The sequence below is a fragment of the Notolabrus celidotus genome, chromosome 18, assembly GCF_009762535.1.
Source record: "Notolabrus celidotus isolate fNotCel1 chromosome 18, fNotCel1.pri, whole genome shotgun sequence".
In the NCBI taxonomy this organism is placed as follows: Eukaryota; Metazoa; Chordata; class Actinopteri; order Labriformes; family Labridae; genus Notolabrus; species Notolabrus celidotus.
This window is the reverse complement of record NC_048289.1, coordinates 26,648,491-26,674,417: the sequence shown is the minus strand read 5'-3', so window position 1 is coordinate 26,674,417 and position 25,927 is coordinate 26,648,491. Positions and strand designations below refer to the sequence as shown.

Sequence of the window (25,927 nt, the reverse complement as noted above, 5' to 3'; positions counted from 1 at the left end):
GATCTAAAGGTTTTATAAGAAGCTTGATTCTGATTGGTCAAAACCCCTTGACAGCAGTTATTAACATTCACTAACATGAGCAACACCAGAGTCAAACTGATCGCATGCATTCATGTCAAAACAATCCACTGAGAAGAGTTCAGACACATTTAACAGGCAGATAAGAATCCATCACCATGGAATGCTAACTGACCTGGAATCACTGGGATTCATTTTAAAAAGCTGTAAACATAAATCATTTTAAATCAATAAAATAATATTTGAATCAATGTTTTTGACAACGTGTTTGTATTTTAAGTTAGTGCCCGGATAATAAGCTTTGCGCCAACAACCTGCTAACCATACATTATCCCTTACTTAAGTTTGCATCACATGTTGTCAAACAAATCTGTGTCTTTATGGCAAGGGTTCATGGAGCAATAAATACAATTCAAAGTCTTTGGGATTACTCATGATTTTACGACCATGACATTATAGATCTAGGAGAAAGCTCACATTTTAAGGTTGTTAATGTGTCTGTGTTTGAGTGTTCTCAAACTCCTGTAAGCGCCAGATAATATCAGCGTTAAATTCAGCTCTCCTAACAACATTAAGCAAAAATAAATTTCATGGGAGCTCTAAATTAGTGTTTGTGATCACTTCTGTGTTTCAAAGATGATCACTCACCTGACAGGTGTAGAAAGAAGATGGTGATTAAATAGCATGAGGGTTTTTACAGGTGTCCTTGGGCTGCTCACAATGAGAGGCTAATCTAAAATCTTCAGCTGTATCTTCACACAACATGATGCCAAAGATGTGTTGAATTTTGAAGGATGCTTCCAAAGTCGACGATCTCCCCTCTTAATTCAATTCAATTCAATTTAATTTGCTTTATTGGCATGAAGAAAGACATGTTGTTGCCAAAGCACATACGATTTATACACATACATGACATATATATTTATTACATAATATATTCATTACATATTTTATACGCATTAAAACAATGGTGTCACCCATACAGCATATCTTAATGTCCTCACTTGATGCGGTATGCTCATAAAATCTTCACCTAAAATCAAATATCATGGGATGGTGCGTCCCTCAGGCTGTGACAGGCAGACACATATTTAGCAGCCTGAGGAGCTGCTGACCCTTCCCCCTGGAGAACTGACAGTTTCTCTTCTGGGGTTAATGTTGGGAAGTTTGGTACCCTTTTAGCAATTTCCCTGTAGTGGGAATCTCATACAAAAGAGAACTTGCTACAGTGGAGGAGGAAGTGCATCTCTGTCTCTATGTCCCCTGTAGAGCAGTAAGCACATAGACGCTCCTCTCTGGGCAGCCATTTCTGCCTGTGTCTCCCTGTCTCTAGAGCTAGCTGGTGGTCACTCAGCCTGTATTTGGTCAGGATACATCTTTGTTTTGTATCTCTCTACCCTTCCTGTATTTGTTGCAAGTAGAACCTGCACATGCACGCTCTGCAGAGAAACAGATTAAGTACAATTAAAATGAGGAAGAATGAAAGATTGACTAGAAACAGGGCACAGCAGACTTAAATGTACCTGTGATGTGGTGCTTATTACAAGAATATAGATATAATCAATCACAGAGCCTGTCATCAGTTAGGTTGACAACATTAAGAGTCATAATCATGCTTTTTAATCAGCATGGTGACAAGCAGCACCTGGATTATCGTTGCAAAAGGAGGCATACGTCTGTGTTGAGATTCATGGTACCCAGAGGATGAACCACGCTGGCGATCTTAAGGTCCTATTTCAAGCACTAAACTTTCAAGTTAGCCTCAGACGCTCTAACATATTGTGAACATATTGTCTTAGAGTGAGTCTCTGGTTGCTTTTACATCTTAAATGAGACACTGCTGTACGCAGACGTTCAGATGAGCCAGAGGAGAAGAAGAAGTCTTCTGGTTCTGTGTTGGTCAGGAGGTAACAGGCTGACAGATGCAGCTCTCTCTCTCTCTTCGGTTGGTTTTGTTGAAGCTTCTTTTGATGGCGGCCATCGGGGGCCCGAGCTGTGCTGCTGTTTTGAGGAGAGTGAGTCAGACTGTAATAGACCTTCTTGTGCTCCTGCCTGCCTACCTCTAAGATTTACCACCCACCTTATCTATTCACTGCAAACTCACATAACTGTACACTGCACACTCATTTTCTCCCTCATTTATCTTTCCTTTACCCTCCTTTATCCCCCACTCCTCCTTTTGCTTCCGTTGCTTTCTTCGTCTGCTCACATACACAAAGACAGCTGATGGTTCAAGCTTTTGGTTGACAGAAATAGTCTCAGAGGGTTTTATTACTCCCATATTTACTCATGTTTGTAAATGTCGGATATTCTAAAAATACATGAATAAATAAAAAGACATAATACTAACAACAAGCATTGTCTGCGGCCGCCCAAAGCTGGAGACGGGTTCAACTTGATCTCATCCCAGTTTGTTAAACTGTCACAAAGTACTCTTGAGAATCTGTTTGAAGGATACTTTTAATAATTAATAACGTGTGTTTTCAGGTCCCCTTTAGTCACTCGTCTTATTGTATAACCTGTTGTCCAGACAGACAGAGAAGCTGCTCAGAGAGAATATACCCCATCTAATGAAAAACATGTTTTTCCTTCTCTATGCACGAATACTTTAGTCCTCCTCCAGTCTAGCAACCCTGAGAATGTTGAAGTGAAGCCTCTGCGTTGTTTCTGTGGCCCACCTTGTGAGAAAGCATAACTTCTACAAGGTGATTTGAATCGACTCCTGTGGTGATGCAATGACAGGAGTGATTTGCAAACCACTACCACTCCCATCCTTGAAGCGATTGTGCTCCCTCCAATACTAATGTGGTTTTGCTTTGATGTTGGAATAAGAGTAGGAAAGAATAACACTTAAATTTTAACATACCACTCAGAGACATGCCGTTACAACCATTACAGCAACACTTCACAGTTTCTTCTTCCTGTTTGAGGTCAGTTTCTGACACAGGTTCTCCTGGAGCGCTCGCCATATTTGTTATGGTGTTTTTCCACCTCTGCATCTGTCTGCATCACTCTGCAAACTCCCCCCTTCAAAGAGAATTAAGACAATCAGCCAGTTAGCAAATCAGCCAATCAGTGCCTCTTTATCAGTGCATCCCAGCCCACTCAGGTCACTGCACAGATAATGATGCTAGAAACTGAGAGGCTGCAGATCCTCCACCGAGGTGGAAATTGTGATGATTTTTGCCACTGAATTCAATCCTTGCTTTAAAGGCAACTAGGACAAGGATCATAAATTTTTTTCTTTTTTTTTTCCCAAACATAATTTAAACATAATACTGGACAAAAACAGCAAAACTAGTTTGTCCACAGGGGGCGCCAAAATCGACACAAACTGCATATTTTTTATTGGATCTTTGGGCATTTTTTTAATAAAACTATAGAGTCCAGCTGTTTGTGAAAATTACAGAACCCCACATAGCAAAATTGGTCTGATAGGTCTGGGCCAGATCTGGCGTCAAGCTGGCACTGCTGGCTGACTGCTGGCTGACTGCTGGCATGGCAAGTGGTATGTCAATCGGATGTGGACCAGGTCTGGCAATGATGGCATTGTATATATGATGGCATTCCACATCCAAACCGATTGTGGCTTGGTTTATGTGGCCCAGATCTGTCCATGCCGCATCTGGGCCCATTAGGGTTGAGCTTGTGATTAAGCTGGCCCATGTGTGGGCCGTCTCTGGCTAACTATATCTGGGCCACTTAAGGGCCGTCTTTCTTTGCGGTATGTCGGCCGAGTCTAAGTGTATTGTGGTCCAGAAACCAGGCCAGACCAATTTTGCTATGTGGGAACTTTCTGAATTTAAGCTTTATTAAAAGATTAACTGTAATGTTCATTAGTCTTTAAAAGCACACTTCCTGCAAGGAACCTTAAATGTGTCAACAAAGTCTCATCACCTTACACCTACCCCCAGCAGCAGTAACATGCATTAAAATGACCAAATAGAAATAACCCATCTCTCTCGCTGGTGGTCCAGTCAGCATTCATAGGTCGTTTAGATACACCGGTGTTAATTTCAGTCTGTTTTATAACCAGCTAAAAACTCCTCACAGGAGCTTTAAAATATTCATAGCATAGCCTCAAGAGTATCCTTAGAAAGAAACATCTGCAGATTAACTCAAAACTGCTCTACAGTTAGGTCATTTATTTACAGCAAACACACACTGAAGGATGCCCGTACTGCTGCGTCAGCGAGATACACGTCCAGATTTGATGACACTGCAGGAACATGTTTGCAAAAAAACAACTGACAGTGACGGTTTCAGATGATTATCAGGCTCTTATCTCCTGTTATTCACATTGTTTGACACCCTGTGCTTGAATCTCTTTCCTGCTATCTTACCCTGATCAATCGTTTCCCACATACAGATATAGATGTTAAGATGTGAGATGTAGGTTTGTAGTTGGGATCTTCTGCAGCGTTTACATCTTATATAACATATTGACATAATTTTTTTTTTTGTCGTTTGGCACAAAGTAAGTCAGTAAAAAGTGTGCCAGCAAGACAAATAGTATGTTTGAAATGGATTTACAGCCAAAAAGGAAGATTAGAACACATTTTCTGAAGACTTACATTTGCAATGTGCACATTTAGGTATATTGTGTTGCTCTAAGCCCACTGTGCAAATTACATAAGATTAGATTTTTTTTGTAAATACAGAAATTATGTAAGATCTGTTGAATGTGATAGCTGTGGTAGCTCTGCAGTCACTGTTGATGGAAATGAAAACAGGGATGTCTGATAGAGCAGACAGCAGGAGAAGAAACCTTGGATAAACTCACACATCAGATGTAAAATAAAAAATCTCTGCTAACCTGAGATAACCCGACACTACACTCCCCAGATTCCCTCCAAACAACATACTGATCATCCTCTTCCTCCTCCTCCTCCTCCCATCATTTCCTCTCCCAGCCTCCAACTCTGTGCCAACTCTCCCAAACTCTCCTCCTCCTCCTCTTTCTCCTCCACCACCCATCCTCTGCTTCTTCTCCACCTCCTCTTCTTCCTCCTCCTCCTTCTCGATGCTGCTCATCCACCGTGAGTCATCCTCACCTGGTGAATAATTAAAACGTCTGAGACTCTCGCTCCGTCTGGCCGTGGAGGTTTGGAGGTTTGGAGGAGGAGGAGGAGGGGAGGGAGGGGGAGTGATACCTTGCTCAACGTTGCCTGAGGGGGAGTGTTATGGGCAGGATTATGAGCAACTACTATCCATCCATCCACACACACACAAACACACACACACACACTCATACACATGCTCGCTTTCACTGTCCTGGAAACAACTCCCTCAGCCCCCGTTCACAACATGGCTGCCATGTTTTTCCTGGAATACCTGCCACAGTGGAGCAGTAGTGGCTGCACGACTTCACGCGCATAAAGCGGTGTAATCGTTTTCTGCCATTTGGAGGATGGCGCCCGATACTGCGAGGGTGTGTTTAGTAATTCCACCAGGATGGAAAGAGCTTTACAGACATTGGCATACAGTCACCCCCCTTAGATAATTGGATTAGCAGCACTTAAAACAGAGTAGCTGTGTGTATACAGCCTCTCACTTCGGGTGCTCATTGTATTGTAAATGGCTGCATTGGGTAGTTTTTGCATTTTGCATCACGTGTTGCATCAGGGCCTTTTCTTTCACAGTGTGACACCCGACTGGAAGAATATTACATCAGTTTATGAATTTCTGACGGCACAGAGGAGTCACTGTGTCTCTTTGTCTCTCTGAGTATGTGTGTATGTTTGTTGAGCTGGCTTTAAAATAATCCGACCAAGGGAAAAAAGGTTGAAATGTCTTTTGTTACACTGACTGCACACAGCTTAGCGCAGTAAGAAATGCAGCATTCAGTCCAAAAAACGAGCCCAGCATTTCACCCTCTTCCAGGTAGATCTGTTTGTACTTTTTGCTGATTGCATAAGGATGAATATTCTCAGTATGATCATTTCTTTTTGAAGAGAGTAATGCTTGCAGCAGCACTTTGGAGTAAAAGAATACATTAAGGGTGATATCAGCTCATTATGGGATGTAGCCAAACAGCTAATCCAGCACACTGGAGTCATTTACAGGAGATATACTTCTCTAATGCAACACTCGCCTCCTCCCTGCCTGCTGATACTCTTTGCAGCACTGTACCTGCTGCACACAGACGGTGGATTTCTGCAGACACACAGAAAAATTCCTTCCCCATCTTTTCTCTGATCGGTCTAATGTATGATGCATACTTTCTCCCGCTCTGACTCAGAGTTCTTCTTGCTAATATGCTGCAGAGTGTGAAATTAACTACGGCACTGGCTATCCTTGGACCAGCAGCTTCACACTGCGAAACTCTGCTCACATTTAACCAAAAGTAGAAGATCAGAAAGGAGCTCAGGGGGAGAAAAATGTCAGATTGCCAGAGGCGCTCTTTAATAACTCTAAATTCTGGGTTTGCTTGCACTCTGGTTAATCACTTTATGCTGAAATTCGGCTAACTTTAGGAGCCTGCAGTACACACTGGTAGTCGGTGGAGTTGAGGTCGGAGTCTCCCATCACGGGGTTGAATTACTAGAACTGGATTCAATTATTTTTTATTGGGATTGATTGATCTTGGCCGGCGCAATGGAACCAATTAGATTCTCCCAAAAGTGCAAACCTTCCCCAACCTCCCCTCCAGACATGCGAAGGAATACGCTCGATGTAATTCAAAGGATTTCAATTAGTAATCGACCCTGGTCTGGAGGTTCCCTGTACTCTGACATCATGATGTGCTGATGCTGTTGCTGCTTTTTTTTTTAATTCATTGAGTTGCACCTTTTTTGCCCTGTGCTGTGACACACAGCTGTCAGTTTTCATTCCTGCCCTCACTGCTTTTCTTTCTCCCCTCCCTCCCTCACTCTTCTGTCTCTCTCTCTCTCTCTCTCTCTCTCTCTCTCTCTCTCTCTCTCTCTCTCTCTCTCTCTCTCTCTCTCTCTCTCTCTCTCTCTCTCTCTCTCTCTTTCTTTGTCTTTTGCTTGCTGTTCGTCTCAGCTTCCGCTAATAACACCCATGCCTGGCAATCCCAGTCACGTAAGTTACTTCAATTTTCATGTGTTGCTCTCTGTGCTCTCTGGCTACATGCTTTATGTGCTAGTCGAGTCACACACAAACACACACACACACACACACTCCTGCCAGCAAAGCGTTTGGATTATTCACGTAGCACTCACAGTCTAAATCAGGCGTAATTACCAGATGTTGATGTATTATTTAAAGTTAAGATACACCACGCTGAAAAGAGCGTGTTTTTATTCTCAAAGCTCCGATCAGTTTGAAAAAGAGCGGACCCAGGAGATGACACCCAGAAGCAGCCGACTTAATTTCACACTGAATTTATCACACAGCTTCAGAAGTTCACACCAGATTCATTTTACCCTCATTAGGCTTTAATGGTCCGTATGTTCTGCTGAAAAGATGCCCAACCTCTGGAGGACTTCAGTTTAGTGACTCCCCCTAGTGAGAGAAATCTACAGTCAGCCAGGGCTGAAGAAGAAGAAGAAGAAGAAGAAGAAGAAGAAGAAGAAGATGCTCTTCAGACTTGTTTTCTTTTGCAACAAAACGAAACGAAGGCGGCGGACGAGTTCGGACTGTTAAAGTAGTCCTTCTCTTTGAACTCACAAGCTGAAAAATCTTACCTTCAACAATAAATACAGCATGTTTTTTCTTCTTCAGCTTTAGCCTTAAGTTAGCTCAAAGCAAATACCTTTTATTTATCCAAACCAGCCTGAAGTGTAACCTACCTCAGAGGATTTAAAGGGGCAACAGGATGAATTATGAAGCATATCTGTAGCATGTTGCTAACCTCAGAGAGAGCTTCTCAAATAGATTATCAACTTTTGATAAATGGTGTCAATCTTTGATTTAAGAGACATCTAAATCCTTTCATGGCTTTTATTTTTGTCGCCTTAAAATCTATAAACAGACTTTTATTTTGAAAGTGTAAAGAGCAAATCAAAGGTTAATCTCCCTCCCGACATCCACAGCGCCCCAACCCTGGACAGTTTTAAGAAAGCAATCAAAACGCACCTTTTCCTCAAGGCCTTTCACCGTTAGATATCCCCACCTACCCCCTAGACCCCCTACCTGACCCTGTGAAGCCACCTTGGGTTTCTTGAAAGGCGCTATATAAACATCAGTTATTATTATTATTAATCTAAGACCATATCGTGCAGAAAAGTCCAATTAAAGCAACTTCTTCACGCAAACAGACACTATTTCTGACATGTGAACACTAGTATTGAGCTGGATGATAAATACTTGATTATGCATGGATATGAAGGTGTTTTACTTGTTTGCAGACATATTTTGGAAGTCAAATAAAGTATAAACGTGCCTCATAGATACATGTTTCAGGGACCTTATTTAATTTTCAAATATTTTAATGCAAGAAATCTGTATCTGTATCCTCTGACTTATAATCTCTCTGTCTCCAGTGCGTTTTGCACCCTATCGGCCTCAAGACATCGCCCTCAAACCTCTGCTCTTTGAGGTGCCGAGCATCACCATGGACTCGGTCTTCACGGGTCGCGAGTGGCTCTTCCAGGAGATCGACGCCCACCTCAACAGCCCCAACGCTAGCACCAACCGCGGCGTGGCGGTAGTAGGAAACATCGGTTTCGGCAAGACCGCCATCATCTCCCGCCTGGTGGCGCTGAGCTGCCACGGCACCCGCATGAGACAGATCGCCTCCGACAGCCCGCAGGCCTCACCCAAACGTAAGGAGACACTCTTTCTGAATAAAATCAAATCTACTCTTTAACTTACTGTAAAGACAAACAAACCTTCTTGAGTTAATCTTAAAGACATCACGCTTTACAAACATCTTTGTTTTGAGAGTAACAGCATGTAGAGATTGCCTGAGTGTGCCATGTTTGGGAGCCTTCACTGAGCATGTTGAGCTGTCTTGTGTGTCCAGATGGAGAGGGGCTTCCTCTCACACAGCCTCAGCCCACTCACGGCACCCTGGGAGGAGGCAGCTGCCCTGGGACCCCGGAGATGAGGCGGCGTCAGGAAGAAGGCATGAGGAGGCTGGCCTCTCAGGTACACCGCACACCTGTGACCATGTGCTCACAGATTTATGCATTTCAGGTTTGAGACAAGGAAATGAAAACCTTAAAACTTCCAAAATAATGTTGTGAGAACATTTTCCTTGAAGTACTTCTGTTATGTTGGATGTGTTTTAGACTAAGTCCCCTTGAGTCAAAAAAAGTCTATTAGACACATACCTACAACAAATATTAGTGCGCTTATAGGGATTTTATTTTGAAAAATGGAGGTAGAGTACATTTATTTATATAAGAGAAGATAAGAACACCACCTCAAACTACTTATAAACATTTCTGCCTCTTCACACCTTCATTCACCCATATTTAAAAATAAAAGGCCTATGTGTGTGTGTCATCAGGTCTCATTTTCATCCGATTTTGTTGATATTCTTCCCATAAAACACTCACATGCACGATTTGAAAGAGCAATAATTGCTCTATCTTGTGAGTGTAGCGGTTCTGTTTGTCGTTAAGCGTGAAATTTTCAGGCCTCGGTCTCTCTAATTGAAAAACTGCAAAATGTGGCCTTCTTATGTCCTCATTCCTCAATTAGTAACAGCATAGGTGGCTTCAGAGCCAATGATTCCTCCTTTCCAAAATAAGAGCGATCAGAAATCTCCAGTGTTGAGCTTCACGCCTCATGTGAGCCACCATCAGCTGTTCCACCTGAAGAGGTAGACTTCCAGACAGGTGGAGCTAAGTTGAGACTTTGTTTTGACTATGATATTCAAATTCATCAACAGCTCTTTTTAGGGTTAAACGTTGACTTTTTAAAGAGCGTTCTGAAGCATTTAATTTGTTCCAACCTGCCCGCAGTGTAAACCTGTACGAGGTGTGAAAGCAGCTTTCTTCCTACTCTTCTTACCGTCTCCTCTTGCACCTCGGTCCCCCTCCCCTGCTGCTAAGCCATCTGCATCCCCGGTCCCAGCCTGATGCATTATGCAGATGTGTTTAAAAAAGAAAAAACAACTTTGCCAGGGAGCCTTATGAAATATTTATACCTGCAGAAAGCCATTTCCCAGCCAAGCTATTAGATCTTGTTAACTCTGTGCATTAATAATTGAGCTCACTCCCTTTTTCACCCCTCTTATTTTAAAGCCCTTTATTCCATTGTGACCAAAAAATTAGCATTTCATTTTGATTAGTCTTTTGTTTTCCACACCCTTTCTCTCACTGCCCTCTGATCACTGCTCCCACCTCAAAAACATCACAACTCGGTGTGATCTCTCAGTCCCTAGGAGCGCCTCTCACACCTGCTGCTATTATTCTATTAAAAATACAAACTCCCCAAAAATTCACCTGTTCTCCACGTCCTCCAGATCCCACTTCACGCCCATGCATTAACTTTTAATTCATCCATTCAATCAATCATTTACCAAACATGTAAGAAGTGCAAGGCTGTGAAATCTCCCAGTTAAACACTTGACTTCTTTGTGCCACAATCATCCAACATATGAGCATGCATGAGCTAACCCCGAATCAGTCTCTCCTGGCAGCCGGAAGAGATGAATTATTAATAACTGAAACCGTACAGCGAAACGAGAAGTATTATGTTTCATTATACCACAATCATTCACCATGAAGTTGACTCAATCCCAGATGAGTTGAAGTCGGAGCAGACGCTTGGAAAACTGCCTCTGCCCCGACTGAGTCCAGATAGAAGTGTTATCTCTCAAAGTGTGTCGTGTCACTTCAAGACCGATCCCTAAAGGCTGGTCCAGGAAGTGTTCACCTTTTCTGTTTCCCTGAGTGACCTGTCTTGCAATCTTCTCCCCACTCTCTGTCGCCCCCAGGTGGTGGCATACCATTACTGCCAGGCAGATAACGCCTACACCTGCCTGGTGCCGGAGTTTGTGCACAATGTGGCGGCTTTGCTGTGCCGCTCGCCGCACCTCGTTGCCTACAGGGAGCAGCTGCTGAGGGAGCCACACCTACAGAGCATCCTGAGTCTGCGCTCCTGTGTTCAGGACCCCCTCGCTGCCTTCAGGAGGGGAGTCCTGGAGCCTCTGGATGCACTTTACAAAGGTGAAATCATGCTGCGTCAAAAAACTGTGCTTCAAAAAGTAGTGGAAGAAGTTGTTTTCTTTTGGATATCAGGAGAAGTGAGACTTTGTTGCATTCAGAGAATCAGAAAGAAAGTGTCGCCAATATTAAATAAGTACCTTTGAATGAAGCATGCAGATTCTTTACACACACTCCATCATTTATGTTTAAATTCACTAAACAGCATCTGTCCTCTTTCTTTTTCAGAGAGGAAAATCAACTCAGAGGAGGACCTCATCATCCTCATCGACGGTCTGAATGAAGCTGAGTTCCACAAGCCGGACTACGGAGACACCATCGTGTCCTTCCTCACCAAAACCATTAACAAGTTCCCTCCTTGGCTCAAACTGGTGGTGACAGTCAGAACCACGCTGCAGGTAGAGGACAGACTCTCAGTGAGAATCTCACTTCTTCTGTCTGCTGTTTCATATTTAATCTGATGCACGAGGTGTTATATATTTTAAAAGGCCTTTCTGTTAGCGCTGACAGCTAGGAGAAGTTTTACATCCACATTTTTGTTGCGGCTGACAGAGATGGATTTATTCCTGAAGAGAGCATCTCTCTCTCTCTTTGTCTTTGACCTTTTTTTTTGCGTAGGGAAGAGTAGAGAAGAAAGAGTTTTAAAACCAGATCTTTTTGTTGTACCTGTGCTTCCTTTGTCTTCTCTGTCGTTACCTTTCATTCATGAGGGAGAGGAAGGTGTAGACCAGTTAGTCATAGTCTATATAGAGTTTATTTCTGAACCTCACATGAATCATTTTACCCACAGTGACTAAGTATGTAGGCTGTTATCAAATTTATAAAGATATCTGTGGACAGATCATCACCAGAAACATTTCTGACTGTGCAGGAGATCACCAACGCACTGCCGTTCCACCGCATCTCTCTGGACGCTCTGGAGGAGAATGACGCCATAGACCAGGACCTGCAGGGCTACATCCTGCACCGCATCCACAGCAGCCCAGAGATCCAGAACAACATCTCGCTCAACGGCAAGATGGACAACACCACCTTCGGAAAGCTCAGCGCCCACCTCAAGGCCCTGAGCCAGGGCTCCTACCTGTACCTCAAGCTCACCTTTGACCTCATCGAAAAGGGCTACCTTGTGCTAAAAAGCTCCAGCTATAAGGTATGACGAGATTTGAGGAGGTTTTCTCTGGTTTAACTTTGAAACATGATCTGAAAGGAGATATTTGAACTGTTCTGGGGTAAATCATATTCTTAGAATATATGCTGCTCCTACGGGAGTCTATTTCTAGAAATCTTTATGTCTGTTTTGGTGTCTTGCGGATGATACATGAATATAGACTTGCCTCTGAAACTGCAGCCTTTGCTTGATTTCCTAAAAATCCTGAAACCATGGCTGAGATTAAACTTCCTCAGCCTAAATGAAAACATGCCTCAAGTCTAAGGAACTGTCGAACCTGCAGCCTCTAATTGTGCGATCCACCATGTGATCCAGTTTGGTTCAGTACAGTTGGGTGCAGTTTGGTGCGGTACACCCTGATGTTGGTTGCATTTCTGTAAACCATACTCTTGGGTGCTTCACACAGGCTCTGTATCAGCTTCATCTGCATCATCAGCATGAAAAATATAGAATGGAATGCTCTTCAAAACAAAAGCATGGTGTATTCTTTCTGTGGAGAGGTTCCCCTTGTTTTCACTCAGTGCTTTTATTTTGAAAATGTGTCAAGGACAGTTGTTTGGTAAAATAAGTAACTTTCAAAGTGCTTAACTTGAGCCTACAGTGAAATTTCTTTCTTTTTAAGTTATATTTTGTGGCCTTTACACCTTTATTTAGAGAGGGAGAGAGACAGTGGGTAGAAGAGGGAAACTGGCAGAGAGTGGGAGAATGACACAGGCTGGAATTGAACCTGGGCCACCCGTGATACGGGCGCACAATTTAACCATTAGGCTAAATCCGTGCCCCTGAGGCGATTTCTCTCTCCAGGTTGGGATGGTAGTACATCAAAATAAGGGTGCAGAAATAGTAGGATAGTACTGATTGGTTATTTTGGTGCCTCTCCTGAGTTTTGTTAATGGTAACACAAATAATTAGTGAGTGTTGTCCATGCATGTATCACATCTTTTGTTGACCACTGTCATTCTCTCTATGAGGGCTTGATCCAGTCGTCTACTCAGTGCCTGCAGCTAGTTCAAAAACCTGCAGCTCACCTCCTTATGGGAAAGAAGCTGAGCGACTACAGTTCACCTGTTCTGCTTTGTCTCTGCTGGCTACCTGTCTGTTACAGGATTCATTTAAAAATGTGGTTGTTGACATGTAGACATTTGTTTACCAAGCCTTTTCCATGTTCAACCTCAAGCTAGAGCTCTGAGGTCAGCTAGTCGGCTGCTCCTGGATGTGCCTGAAACTACTTCTAGCTTGTGAAGCAGCTAACCACGCATCTTGGTGCATTTTAGGCTTTGGCGTATACTGCAGCGTAGATTGGAAGTATAAATCAGGTTTCACACTTTGAAAAATTATTATTATTATTATAATTATTATTAATTTTCTAAAGAGATATTATGATTAAATCAGCTCAGGAACTGTAGATGGGAGGTTCTGTCTTAAAAACAGAACTTGCTTTAGAATTGGCATGTTTTTATTTTTGCCTTTGTGTAAATGGAATCCAGTAATAGTTATCTATACATCCATGGTCACATTGCAAACATGAACTGCTGACAGGTGATGCAGCATATTTTGGCTGCTGCTAATTCGCCAATAATGTCTGAGGCTCAAGTTGCGTCCCACAGCTTAACTCTGTATTAACAGGGTGAGAGGTGAGGGGAGCCGGGCGGGGCAGCTGTTTGGATTTTGTCTGAGAGGGAGACCAAAACTGTCAGACTTTAAAAAATTAAATTCACTCCACATCTAATGTGAAGAATCTGCAAAGGCAGCATTGGGGAGTCATTTTTTAATTAAGCTGCACTCTGACATTGTTTATGCAAAAGCAGCTTCATAAGTTCTTGTTCTTGACAGTCAGAGCCAAACACCTTGTTGATAAATAATGCAGACGAATTGTTTTAGCGTGCATTTTATATTGAAATATTTTATCTCGCAGCTCCAGATTCATTTAATTTCATGTATTCAGCAGAGCTCCCAGACTCCATAAAAATGACAACAGATAAATTTACATTCCTCTCTCTGAGGGAGACCACATTCAAACACAGTGCATTATTTATACTCTGTAGACTTGATCCAAATCAGCATCACAATTCACATTCTCTGCTTCTCTCTCTCAGGTGGTTCCAGTGAACCTGGCAGAGGTTTACCTGCTGCAGTGCAACATGCGCTTCCCCACGCAGTCGTCGTTCGAGCGGGCGCTTCCTCTGCTCAACGTGGCCGTGGCCTCGCTTCATCCGCTGAACGACGAGCAGATCTACCAGGCCATCAACAGCGGCTCACTGCAGGTAAAAGTCTGCTCCTAGAAAAAGGGCCCTTGTTGATCCTGTGGATAGAAAAGTTGTCTATCTTATTGTTGAATAATGAAAGAGGTTAGTTTTTAAATATTGTTTCATTAAAGGTTTTAGTTACCTTGTGAAGTCATCTCTCGCTACACTGTTTGTTCTCCATCCTTGAGCTGCAGTGAGTGAACAGATGATCTGATCTAAACTGTATACTATCTTAACAAATGATCCTGAATAGTGATTAAAATTCATGGATTTTTTCATCATAAACAAACCAAAAAGCTCCAGTGAGGAATTTTTCACTGGTTATGAAACAGAGTGCAATTGATCTCTTTGCCTCTTTATGACCTACAAATCAAACAAGACCATGACAGAGAAGATTGATCATTTCTGTGTGGGTATTTCTGATGCCTGTTGTTACAACTACCCTAACAAAACCAAGGCACAAAACGTGGGGACCCAAACAGATAGAAGGGAGGCCCCACCTAGAGTTTAACTTTTAGTACACAAACTTTATTAAAAGACCAAAACTCTGAAATATTCAAATATTGGAAAACAAAAAGGATTTGAAACCCGGCCACAGTGAACAAAGATGGGAAGGTGCCAGGCCAGCCACACAATGGACCGTTGCTTCCAGCACTTTGTCTAACCCAAGTAAAGGTGCTTTTCTACCAGTAGATACAGGAACTGCTCTTCCAGGAACTTTTTTTGATCATAGGCTAAAGTCCCGGGAAGATTATGCAAATCAAGCCAGTGACATATGGAGAAAAAAAAAGTCATTGCAGACCACCAGGCCAATAGAGGGGCAGTAACACAGAGACGAAGGCCATTTGACAAAGGTGTTAAAAATTAATGTTAAAATAAAAGATAATTTAAAAACTAATGTGTAGAAAATGAAAGTTCCATGACTAAACTACCAGTACTCTCCAACCTATTGGGGAGACACAGATTCATTTTAGGGTTTCCCTCATTCATGTTGTCATACAACACATTTTAAGCACGGTTATCCCCCGAGCCAGCAGATGCAGGATGTTGGGACCTGTCAGCCCTGAAATTGATCGTGTTATCCCCTGTAGTTTGTCGTTGTGAACAACAATCAAGCCCACAAAACCAGAAAGTCTTGCATGTTCTATTTTTCTCTCTGCTTACTACGATATGTTCCCCAACTTCCACGAGGTTGACCAATGAGAGCATAGAGCGTTCTGCACAGGCAAACAAGATCACAAATGAAAGTTACTCACAGGAACTTTAAGTTGTTTTCCTCTGTGTTTCTTTGTTGTTTCTTTGTTTTTTCTGTACTTTTCTCACTGCTTTATAAGATATAACGGATTTCAAGGTCAAATCTGAGACTCTGCAGACAGCTGGTTGTCGTGTCGTTTAAATTTGATCAAACCACATCCCCCCCGTCCTAATGAAGCTCATGAAATCAGTTTTGAGTGAAACTTTGAATTCAAATTAACTTTGATACGGGTGGTAAACTGGATGATTATTGCTCGTTTAGTCATGCATATTTCAGAGTTTCTAAAGTTTCAAACTGATTGAAATGGCATCTTGATTTTTATGCACTGAAGAGGATAAATACGAGCATGTCTAATTTGTTTTTGAAGACCAGAAGTGAGACGATTATTTTTGCACTGAGATGTTGTTCAATCAGTCAGAGTGTGCCAGATTCTTTATGTGTTCATACATTTTATAAATATCAAACATTTTCTCCATTAGTGCAGAGACACAACATCCAATATGAGTTTCTCTGTGCTGCTGAGATGATTTCATCAAAAACCAGCGAGCTCTGAACAACAAATAACGTCTCTGTCTGCCGCCGCAGGGCACACTGGACTGGGAGGATTTCCAGCAACGGGTAGACAACCTGTCAGTCTTCCTGGTGAAGAGGAGGGACGGCACCAGGATGTTTGTGCACCCGTCCTTCAGAGAGTGGCTCATCTGGAGAGAGGAAGGAGAAAAGACGAAGTTCCTCTGCGATCCGAGGTGAGGAGTTGTTGAGGAGGATGTTTAATGTACGATCAGTGTTGATTTAAAATGTTATAAAATGCTCTGCTGCTTTTCTTCAACCCCAAACTCAAATTAATTAAAAAACCCTTCAGTATCAAGTCGGCCAAAACACGATCAAATGTTTCTTACTCCACAGCATCCTCTGCACTAATGAGTCAGGATGCAGTCTTAATTATTGTTAAGTAGTTTTCTTGTTAGTTGGCAACACAAGTGAGGGTTCAGACTACAAATACAAGATGAAAAAGTCCCTCAAATGAAAACACGCTTGTCTGGAAAAAAACAGGTTTTGCAGATCGCCTGAGCTGCACCCCAGAGACTCAGAGAACATCTGCAACAAGTGCAGGTGGATTTTACTCAATATATCAAACTAAGATAGAGATGAAAATCTGCAAAGTGGAGGATCAGCTGTTGTTTAAATGTAAGATATAAGGATGTTTGTGTTTGATGAGGCTATTTTAACCTTCATAGTTTCTAAGGAAACAAAATGCCCTGACTTGCTTGTTGCCAGTCACAGCCCGTCTTACAGGCAGAGAGAGAGAGTCCTGGTCATCAATCAATCAATCAATCTTTATTTATACAGCGCCAAATCACAACAAACGTTAACTGAACTCTGTACAAACATTGCAGGTCTAGACCGTACTCTGTTATGTTATTAACAAAGACCCAACATCAAGACAGGATCAGATCCAGTCCCCTCTTACAGACAGGACTCAGTCTGATCTCATCTTAATCCACCATGAGCAGAGCACTTTGCAGCATTTAGCAAGTTACAGCGACAAGGACAAACTTCCTTTAACAGGCAGAAACCTCCAGCAGGACCAGACTCTTGTTAGACACACATCTGCTGAGACCGAGTTGGAGAGAGGGATAGAGGAGAATTAGAGAAAGGTGATAGGGATGAGATGGTTAGTAGTAGTTGTAGCAGCTGGAGACTGGAACGTCTACTGCAGAGATCCAGAGGAACGTACGAGACAAGGGAGCTCAGGGACTCCAGAAAGATCTATGGTTATTGACTTTAATGGGACAGGAAGAGTTAAAGTAAGTGATTGGCAGACAGAGGGGAGAGATAGGATCCCTGTGTGTCAGTTTATCAGTTCCCCCAGCAGCCTAAGCCTGTAGCAGCATGACTAAGTGATGAGATCTTCGTCACACCTGAAGCTCTCAGAAAGCCCAGACACATCTCAAACTGCTCTAACTTCCATGTCAGCGAACACCAACATTTTGTAAGCCCTTTAGTCGACTCGTAAATACACTCATGTTACATTTATGTCTGTTTCAGGCAGACAGAGAGCAGAACAGAGAGAAAGCTTTAAAACTTGGCCCCTGAGTGTTTTCTGGGAGTTTGATTGACAGTAAAAGGTATCCAAAATATGAAAACTTGAAACTACAGGTAGACAGCAGAATCTCTGCAGACACACATCACTAAATATTGTTATGAATGGAGATTCAGAGGGAATACAACTGTTTTATTTTGGGGTCTGCGCCTTTTTTAACTTAAAACAGGAGCTCAAATGTTGGTCTGACCTTATTTGTAGCAGCTTTGTGTGCAGTGAGGTAATAAAACATAAACAATCCCAGTCAGGGCTTGAAATGGACTTTATTACTTGGTAGATCTTTGGCACCACAACTATAATATAGACATTGTATTGTCTTTTATTGACACCACCATGGGGCTTCACACCTTCAATCCTGGGGACAGGATTTTAAAATTTGGTCTCCTGGCTCTCTGTCCCTCCTCCATCCTACAAAAGAAATCCCTCATCTTCTCCCTTTAGCTCTTCTGACGTCATGCTTGTTAGCTCTCCATCACGTGACATTAAAGCGAAGTGAAGGGGAGTCATTAAAGGCTAATATTAACAAATCCTAAATCTAAAATCACCTATAACTGTTAAGAACATGAAGCTTAGCTGACGTTTGATCGGTTGTGTGCGCATTGGTTGATTAGTAATGCCTGTGAAGAGGCCCTCATTGCTCTTCAGTGGCCCTCTTAGCAGGCATTACTAATCAACCACCGGTCACTTTATCAGCGAGTGCTTTATGGAGAAATGGAAAAAAAAACACAACTTTTTTTTTATTTTGTACTAAAACTCCTGAATATGTTTTTGATGTCACATGGAATAAAAATATAGAGCAGAGTTTTTGTGCTCTGGAGTTCGTTTTTTTTGTTTCCACCTTATCATATTGTTTCATCTTTAAGTATTTTACGTATCATATCAAGGTTTAGGTAAGGGATAATGTGTGTTAGCAGGTAGTTGTGGAACATAGAATCCTAACACAGTGAGACAAGAACTAGTATTGCTTGACAGTGAGGTACACAGGCTGTTTGAGGGGCAGGGGTGAAAACAGGAACAAGGGCACCTCCTTTTAAACCACTGTACTCCCCAGAAACATTTTAGCATCTAACACTTAATTCCTGCATTCCAATAAATATTTATGTGACCAATTGTGGGGGAAATTTATTTATAGATTATGATTATATTACAAAATTAACATAACATAACACAAACTTAAATAACTACAAAGGCATCCAGCAGAGGGAACTTTTTTTTATGGTTTTTACATTTAAGGGGCATCCAGAGGGAACTTTTTTAACTTTTTATACATTTAAGGATCATCCAGAGGGCACTTCTTAACATTTCATACATTAAAGCGGCATCCAGAGGGCACTTTTTTAACTTTTTAAACATTTAGGGATCATCCAGAGGGCACTTTTTAACATTTTATACATTTAAGGCGCATCCAGAGGGCACTTTTTAACATTTCATACATTTAAGGCGCATCCAGAGGGCACTTCTTAACATTTCATACATTTAAGGGGCATCCAGAGAGCACTTTTTAACATTTTATACATTTAAGGCGCATCCAGAGGGCACTTTTTAACATTTCATACATTTAAGGGGCATCCAGAGAGCACTTTTTAACATTTCATACATTTAAGGGGCATCCAGAGGGCACTTTTTAACATTTTATACATTTAAGGGGCATCCAGAGGGCACTTTTTTAACATTTTATACATTTAAGGGGCATCCAGAGGGCACTTTTTTAACATTTTATGCATTTAAGTGGCATCCAGAGGGCACTTTTTTTTTAACGTTTTATACATTTAAGGGGCATCCAGAGGGCACTTTTTTTAACATTTTATACATTTAAGGGGCATCCAGAGGGCACTTTTTTAACTTTTTAAACATTTAAGGATCATCCAGAGGGCACTTCTTAACATTTCATACATTAAAGCGGCATCCAGAGGGCACTTTTTTAACATTTTATACATTTAAGGGGCATCAAGAGGGCACTTTTTTTTTAACATTTTATACATTTAAGGGGCATCCAGAGGGCACTTTTTTAACATTTTATACATTTAAGGGGCATCCAGAGGGCACTTTTTTTAACATTTTATACATTTAAGGGGCATCAAGAGGGCACTTTTTCATGCATTTTCCACTGAAAGAGCACCTGTGAAGGCAATTTTGAATGTTTAAGCTACTACAGTGAAATCCAAGAGGGCACTTTAGCGCGGTTTCTTTTGGACATGGGGGCACCAGGGCTAACTGTAACTTCTGTAAACTGTACTGTGAATAATTAAAAATGTAAATGCCAAATTGCTCATTTAAGACCCACACTTTTCCTGTCTACATCTGTAAAAAGAAATGTTGCAGGTACATAATGTTTTACTGTATTTTCAACCAATATGTCTAATTTCCAGTCTCATAATTAAAACAGATTGCACCTACTGCTCAGGTGGTAACACGTCCTAATGACCCAATGAGTCAGTCTCAAGTATTTATGCATTATGTGTTCATTCTCTTTGCAGGAGCGGTCACACGCTACTGGCCTTCTGGTTCTCTCGGCAGGAGAACAAGCTGAACCGGCAGCAGACGATTGAGCTGGGCCATCACATCCTCAAAGCACATATCTTCAAGGTATACCATTATTTGTCTCCACACACATACACAGACGGACGCCTACACACAGCTGCAGTCTGGCTCCACTGTAATGAATATTTACATCTTCTCTCTCGCTGTGTTCAAGGGTCTCAGCAAGAAAGTCGGGGTTTCCTCATCTATCTTGCAAGGCCTGTGGGTATCCTACAGCACAGAGGGCCTTTCTGCTGCACTTTCTTCTCTACGAAACCTCTACACTCCCAACATCAAGGTACACAGAGGACTCATACTTAAAGAATATTTCAACATGATCTGGTTTTCAAATGAAGACGACTCCTCAAAATGGGCTTCACAGACATTTCCCTCTCTCTGAAGTACAACACTGTAATATTTGAAGCTTCAATTTGCTTCATTAACTTCTGATGTCTTCATTTGTGCGTCCAGGTGAGCCGGCTGCTGATGATGGGCGGGGCCAACGTGAACTACCGGACGGAGGTGCTGAACAACGCTCCCATTCTGTGTGTCCACGCTCACCTGGGCTACATGGACATGGTGGCTCTGCTGCTCGAGTTCGGCGCCTCTGTGGACTCTCCGTCTGAAAGCGGCCTCACGCCATTGGGCTACGCTGCAGCTGGGGGTCACATGGCCATTGTGACAGCGCTGTGTCGCAAGAGAGCAAAGGTGTGTACAGAAAAATAGAAAGGACTAATCTTTCTTTAATAACCTCTTTCCATGTAATGAACCAGCAGCCACTCTGCTTCTGTATCTGATGTAGTGAATTTCCCTGTCAACAGGTGGACCACCTGGATAAGAACAGCCAGTGTGCTCTGGTTCATGCGGCCCTGCGGGGTCACATGGAGGTGGTGAAGTTCCTCATCCAGTGTGACTGGAGCCTCGGCCCGCAGCAGCTGCAGCAGTCACCACAGAGCCAACAACAGGCGTCCTTCACCAAGAGCCACGCCGTCCAGCAGGCCCTCATCGCTGCTGCCAGTATGGGATACACAGAGGTACAGGAGGGGGAGGAGGACCGAGGGGAGGGAAGGGGGATGTTTAAATAATCTGATTATCAGGCTTTCCAATTTGATTAAGTGAAATCTTCTACCTTAATGCAAAACTTTGACATCTACAGAGATTTAAAGAAAAAGGATTAAGGACCTAAATCTCAAGAGGACCTGCTGTTACTGCATCTATACCACTAACTCAACTCTAACCTGTTGATACCAAATTCACTTTGTTGAGTTAGAAGTGTTTGTAATCGACCCCTAGAGATATAGATTTTACGATAAACTATGTGTCACGATACATTACTTTTTATTATTACCTAAAGGTTAATTTGGTCTGACAGTTCTTGTTACTAGACCAGTGTGTTTGTTTTTTGACTACAAACTTCCTGCACTCTTCCTCTGAAGATCACCTGATAATTCTGTGACTTTCCTGTCAGCTGATTTAAAGGGATTTGGTTGTCCTACCCAAGGCGGGACGACCATGCCCACAGCCCCATAACTCTTCTTAGGAAGACTTCAGGAAGTTTGTAGTCGAAACATAAACACACTAGTCTAGTATGAAGAACTGTCTTACTACTTTTTAGTATTGTACTGATATGATACAGCACAATACAATTAATGCATAGTAAACAGGTGGTTTTGCAAATTAGAACTCCAACAGGGTGAGCAGGACCCCAATGTTTCACTAAGGGATCATGTCTCACCCTTGCAGGACAGGATCTCTCTTCTCCTGTAGCTCATCAGGCTGCTCGCACATCTGTGCCCTCTTACCGTCATTACATCCTGACCTCAAAACCTGAAACAGACACTAACATTTATTTAACATTTACGGATTTAGAAAGCTAATGGAAACTGACGTCTTTGCCACAGTGTCAGCAGGCAGAGGTGAAATGTGTCGGATTTCATTCCCTGGACTGATTTGATGCGACGTGTTTGTTCAGGTTGTCCCTGATGTCACTTTTGCTGTTGAGAACTCATCACTGTCACTTTGGGTTTAGACCAATCAGAATCAAGTATTTAACAGCCTGGTTATAATACACTTTATTGTTCCCTGAGGAAAACTTTTCTTGGACACATTCAGAGTACTAACTAAGGAAAGCAAAGAAACAAACAGTTCTCATGTAAACAAACAGAAGCACACACCAGAGAAAACTACATATCTTGCAGATTACCCATAATGCACATGTTCTGCATAAAGCACAACACATCTCTGTACCCTGATCTTATTTTACCGTCCTGCTGCAAAAAAAAAACGTTCCTAAAAAGTGCTCGACTAACTTTCTTATCTCAATATTTCTTAACTTTTTATATTAAAGTGTTGTGTCAGCATTTTTTGAATTCAGCAGGCAAAGTCCTCTTTATTGTGTAGCCAAAGAAAAAGTGGATCCATGTGAGTTATTCAGCAGTGAAATGTTCAGAAATGTTAGCTTCTGATTAGAACTAGAGTGTGAAGCCACAGCGGTTGCACACGCGTCTTTTAGATTTTAAACAATGCTGTCACATGTTAAAGATTTGAAGGAGAAGGATGAGGATGTATGAGAGAGTGATGTATAAGAAGGGGTAGAGAGGGATGTAAAGGGGAAGGTGGATCCATGTAAGGATGGTTGTTTTTGGGAAAACAACAGCTCTAAAAAGTCTAAAGCAATGACAAGTTTGTTCAAGCAGCTGATGGACTCGGGTCTGACGCTTGAAGAAGCTTCTGATTCTGTCTGTAAATCATCTTAAATCCAGCCTTTTACATCAAATTACTCTGAATCACTGAAATGAAAGCTCAATCATAGAAACAAGTGGTTGTATTTGTGTTTGACATTTTTATCCGGTGGGTTGACATTAAACCTGAACATTAATCTGTGTCATCTTCAATCTCATCCTCCATCAGATTGTGTCCTACCTGCTGGACCTGCCAGAGAAAGATGAAGAGGAGGTGGAGCGAGCTCAAATCAATAACTTCGACACCCTGTGGGGGGAGACAGGTAGGGATACCGACTCGAGCCAGACATTACATCAATAACATCCATCCCTCCGCTCTGACAGACGACTGTGAATATGTAATCGTTCGCACGGTTTTTGAAATCCCTGGACGTAAACTTAACTGTCCAACTGTGAGGAGAAGGTTCTTTATGTGTGGAGTGTTTAGTGAGAGAGTTTCTCTGAGAGGCAGAGCGCTGCAGTGCGGCTCTGAGAGATCGCTCTTGTGTGTCTGCTTGCTGCTGCGTCAGATGCTGATGGCGGTGCAGTGGTGTCATTGGAGCACAGACAGGGCTGGGCTCACACAGAGGAGGAGGGGGTGGGAGAGGGGGGGTGAATGTGATCCAGGGTGCTCAGAAATGACTCATTTGATTGCCCTGTAGCGGGCAGGCTGTTGAGAAATGTGATGTATCATTGTAACCTAAAGCGATGAAACCTTATTGCGAGGGTTGTTACTCCCCCCCGCTGCAGCGATGAAAAGGCTGCTCCTCACTGTCAGCTGAAGAGGGGACTCTGGCTCTCTCAGCCGTACTCTCATTGTTTATCAGGGATCACAGTAGATCCGGGGGATGATTTGTGATCACTGTTTTACTGGATAGGTCAACTGAAAAGTACATTATTCAGCCAGAGGGAGAGTATGTACAGAACATCGGCATGAGGCATAAGAGACGTCCTTACTGGACTGTGTAGATCAGTGTGTTCCTCCAGCAGAGAGGAGAGAGGGTGAAACTACAGTCAGAGGGATGGATCAGCTGAGCTAAGTCATTGCAGATATATAGTGGTGTTGTATATGTGCAGTAACAGAGAATGAACTTGCTGTAACCGGGAAGATAAAAAAAAAACAGTTGCACAGTTTCAGTATTCATCACCTTTTTGAAGCATTTTCATTTTCAGCAGCAAATTTAATAACATTTTTTAGGATTGAATGTCACGTACCGACACATTTAGACCTTTATTTCTTACTTTGGCAGTATTAAAATATTACTTTGTGCTCAAAAAAATTCAATAGCAACTAAAAAGCTTTTATTGCTTTGCTGTTAAGTCTCTTAAATCAGATGCTAATGATTTCCTTCAGGGTTATTTATGCATGTGTCTGATTTCTCTTTGTCCAGAGCTGTGCACACATCTGTTAATTGTTAATTATCAGCGTTACTTTTTAACTTTAAACCTGGACGCTAGATTGAAAAATTAAAATTAAAACCTTTCCACTTTATGTTTTTTAAAATTTGTATATTTGTGATGATCTGGTCCACATGAAAAACAAGAAAATATAAGTATAAAAAAAAAAATTATGCTTTAAAAACTTAAATTAGGGATGTTTGTTTTTCTTATTTCTGTCCAGAGAAATATCTTATTTTATTTTTTTTTTAACTTAGTTTTTATTCATATTTCTCATCAACAACAGTACAATGTGAAAAATATATATATATATTTTTCCAGCTGTATAGTTACATTCGGACATTAATACAGCATAAATAGATAACAGATATAAAATAAACCAAAATGTCCACTCCAAAGAATATTGCTATAAACAATAGTACACATAGACAAACAAGTATGAAAATAAATGTGCATAAAAACAGAGGAGAAATGAACATCAAAGTTAGAATTTGTAATCATAAAGAAAAAAATTATGATCCACTCAAATATATCACATGTCAAAGTACAGGTGCAAAGTCAAACCCAGGAAAAAATAATGCATGACCTTGGTCTGCCCCTGATTTAAACATCACTCTTGCATTAGTAGAGCCAGTATAGGTCAGAAATATCTTATTTTAAGACATTACAAGCCTAAAAAATAAGGCCTGATTTCACTTGGTATGATTAAAAAACTCTGCCAATGTAAAACACATTTTTTATTTTTCATAATTTTTTATTTGAAGTTATCATTTTTTTTTGCCATTTTTGCCTTTATTGGACAGGAAAGCTGAAGAGAGACAGGAAAGGTGGGGAGTAGAGAGAGGGGGAAGACATGCAGCAAAATGTAGAGACCGCTCTGATGAGGTCTGTAGCCTTTGTATTTGAGGTGCGTGCTTAGACCTCTAGGCTAACGGCACCCAAGAAATATCTATTGTTAAACTCCTTGAATTAAGACTTTATTCTTATATCAAGAAACTCAACAGGTCAGTTTTGCTGATCCCAAAACACAAATGATGTTCTTCTGCTGCAACGAACACTTCAGACTTTTAAAACGTGAGTCGACTGACTGAAATAAGATCAAGCTGAACCATCAGAAGTAAAAAGAGGATGTCAGACAGACATATCTGGAGTCTATGGCTGTTTCCGAAATGGCCTGCTACATACTACTTACTAATGTATTAGGCAGTAGGTATTGCCTACTACATTTCTGCGTTAGAATTTAGTATGTAGTATGACTGTTCTGTCCGATCTGTCATGCAGCATGCTGGGCCAGACGTCGCTCGATTTCCGGTTTCGGAAAGCGGAAGTAAACAACGGCGAAGCCGATAAATAAAATGCTTATTTAGCATCCATTTATGATTTAAAAAGTTAGGAAGTGGTTTATATGTAATTTGAT

The 25,927-nt window shown here is 41.7% G+C and overlaps 1 protein-coding gene across 4 annotated transcripts in view; it reads left to right on the top strand.

The window, feature by feature from the left end:
- tanc2b (tetratricopeptide repeat, ankyrin repeat and coiled-coil containing 2b) overlaps positions 1-25,927 on the top strand; it is a 242,485-nt gene that overhangs the window by 200,347 nt on the left and 16,211 nt on the right. For all 4 annotated transcript variants that reach the window (XM_034708630.1, XM_034708628.1, XM_034708626.1 and 1 more), the window contains 13 exons: positions 7,024-7,062; positions 8,466-8,747; positions 8,948-9,072; positions 10,871-11,102; positions 11,328-11,497; positions 11,971-12,249; positions 14,364-14,531; positions 16,354-16,514; positions 20,350-20,458; positions 20,568-20,690; positions 20,864-21,100; positions 21,214-21,426; positions 23,303-23,396. In XM_034708630.1, coding sequence (XP_034564521.1) covers positions 7,024-7,062; positions 8,466-8,747; positions 8,948-9,072; positions 10,871-11,102; positions 11,328-11,497; positions 11,971-12,249; positions 14,364-14,531; positions 16,354-16,514; positions 20,350-20,458; positions 20,568-20,690; positions 20,864-21,100; positions 21,214-21,426; positions 23,303-23,396 — 2,232 coding nt within the window. The remainder of the gene's footprint in view (positions 1-7,023; positions 7,063-8,465; positions 8,748-8,947; positions 9,073-10,870; positions 11,103-11,327; positions 11,498-11,970; positions 12,250-14,363; positions 14,532-16,353; positions 16,515-20,349; positions 20,459-20,567; positions 20,691-20,863; positions 21,101-21,213; positions 21,427-23,302; positions 23,397-25,927) is intronic.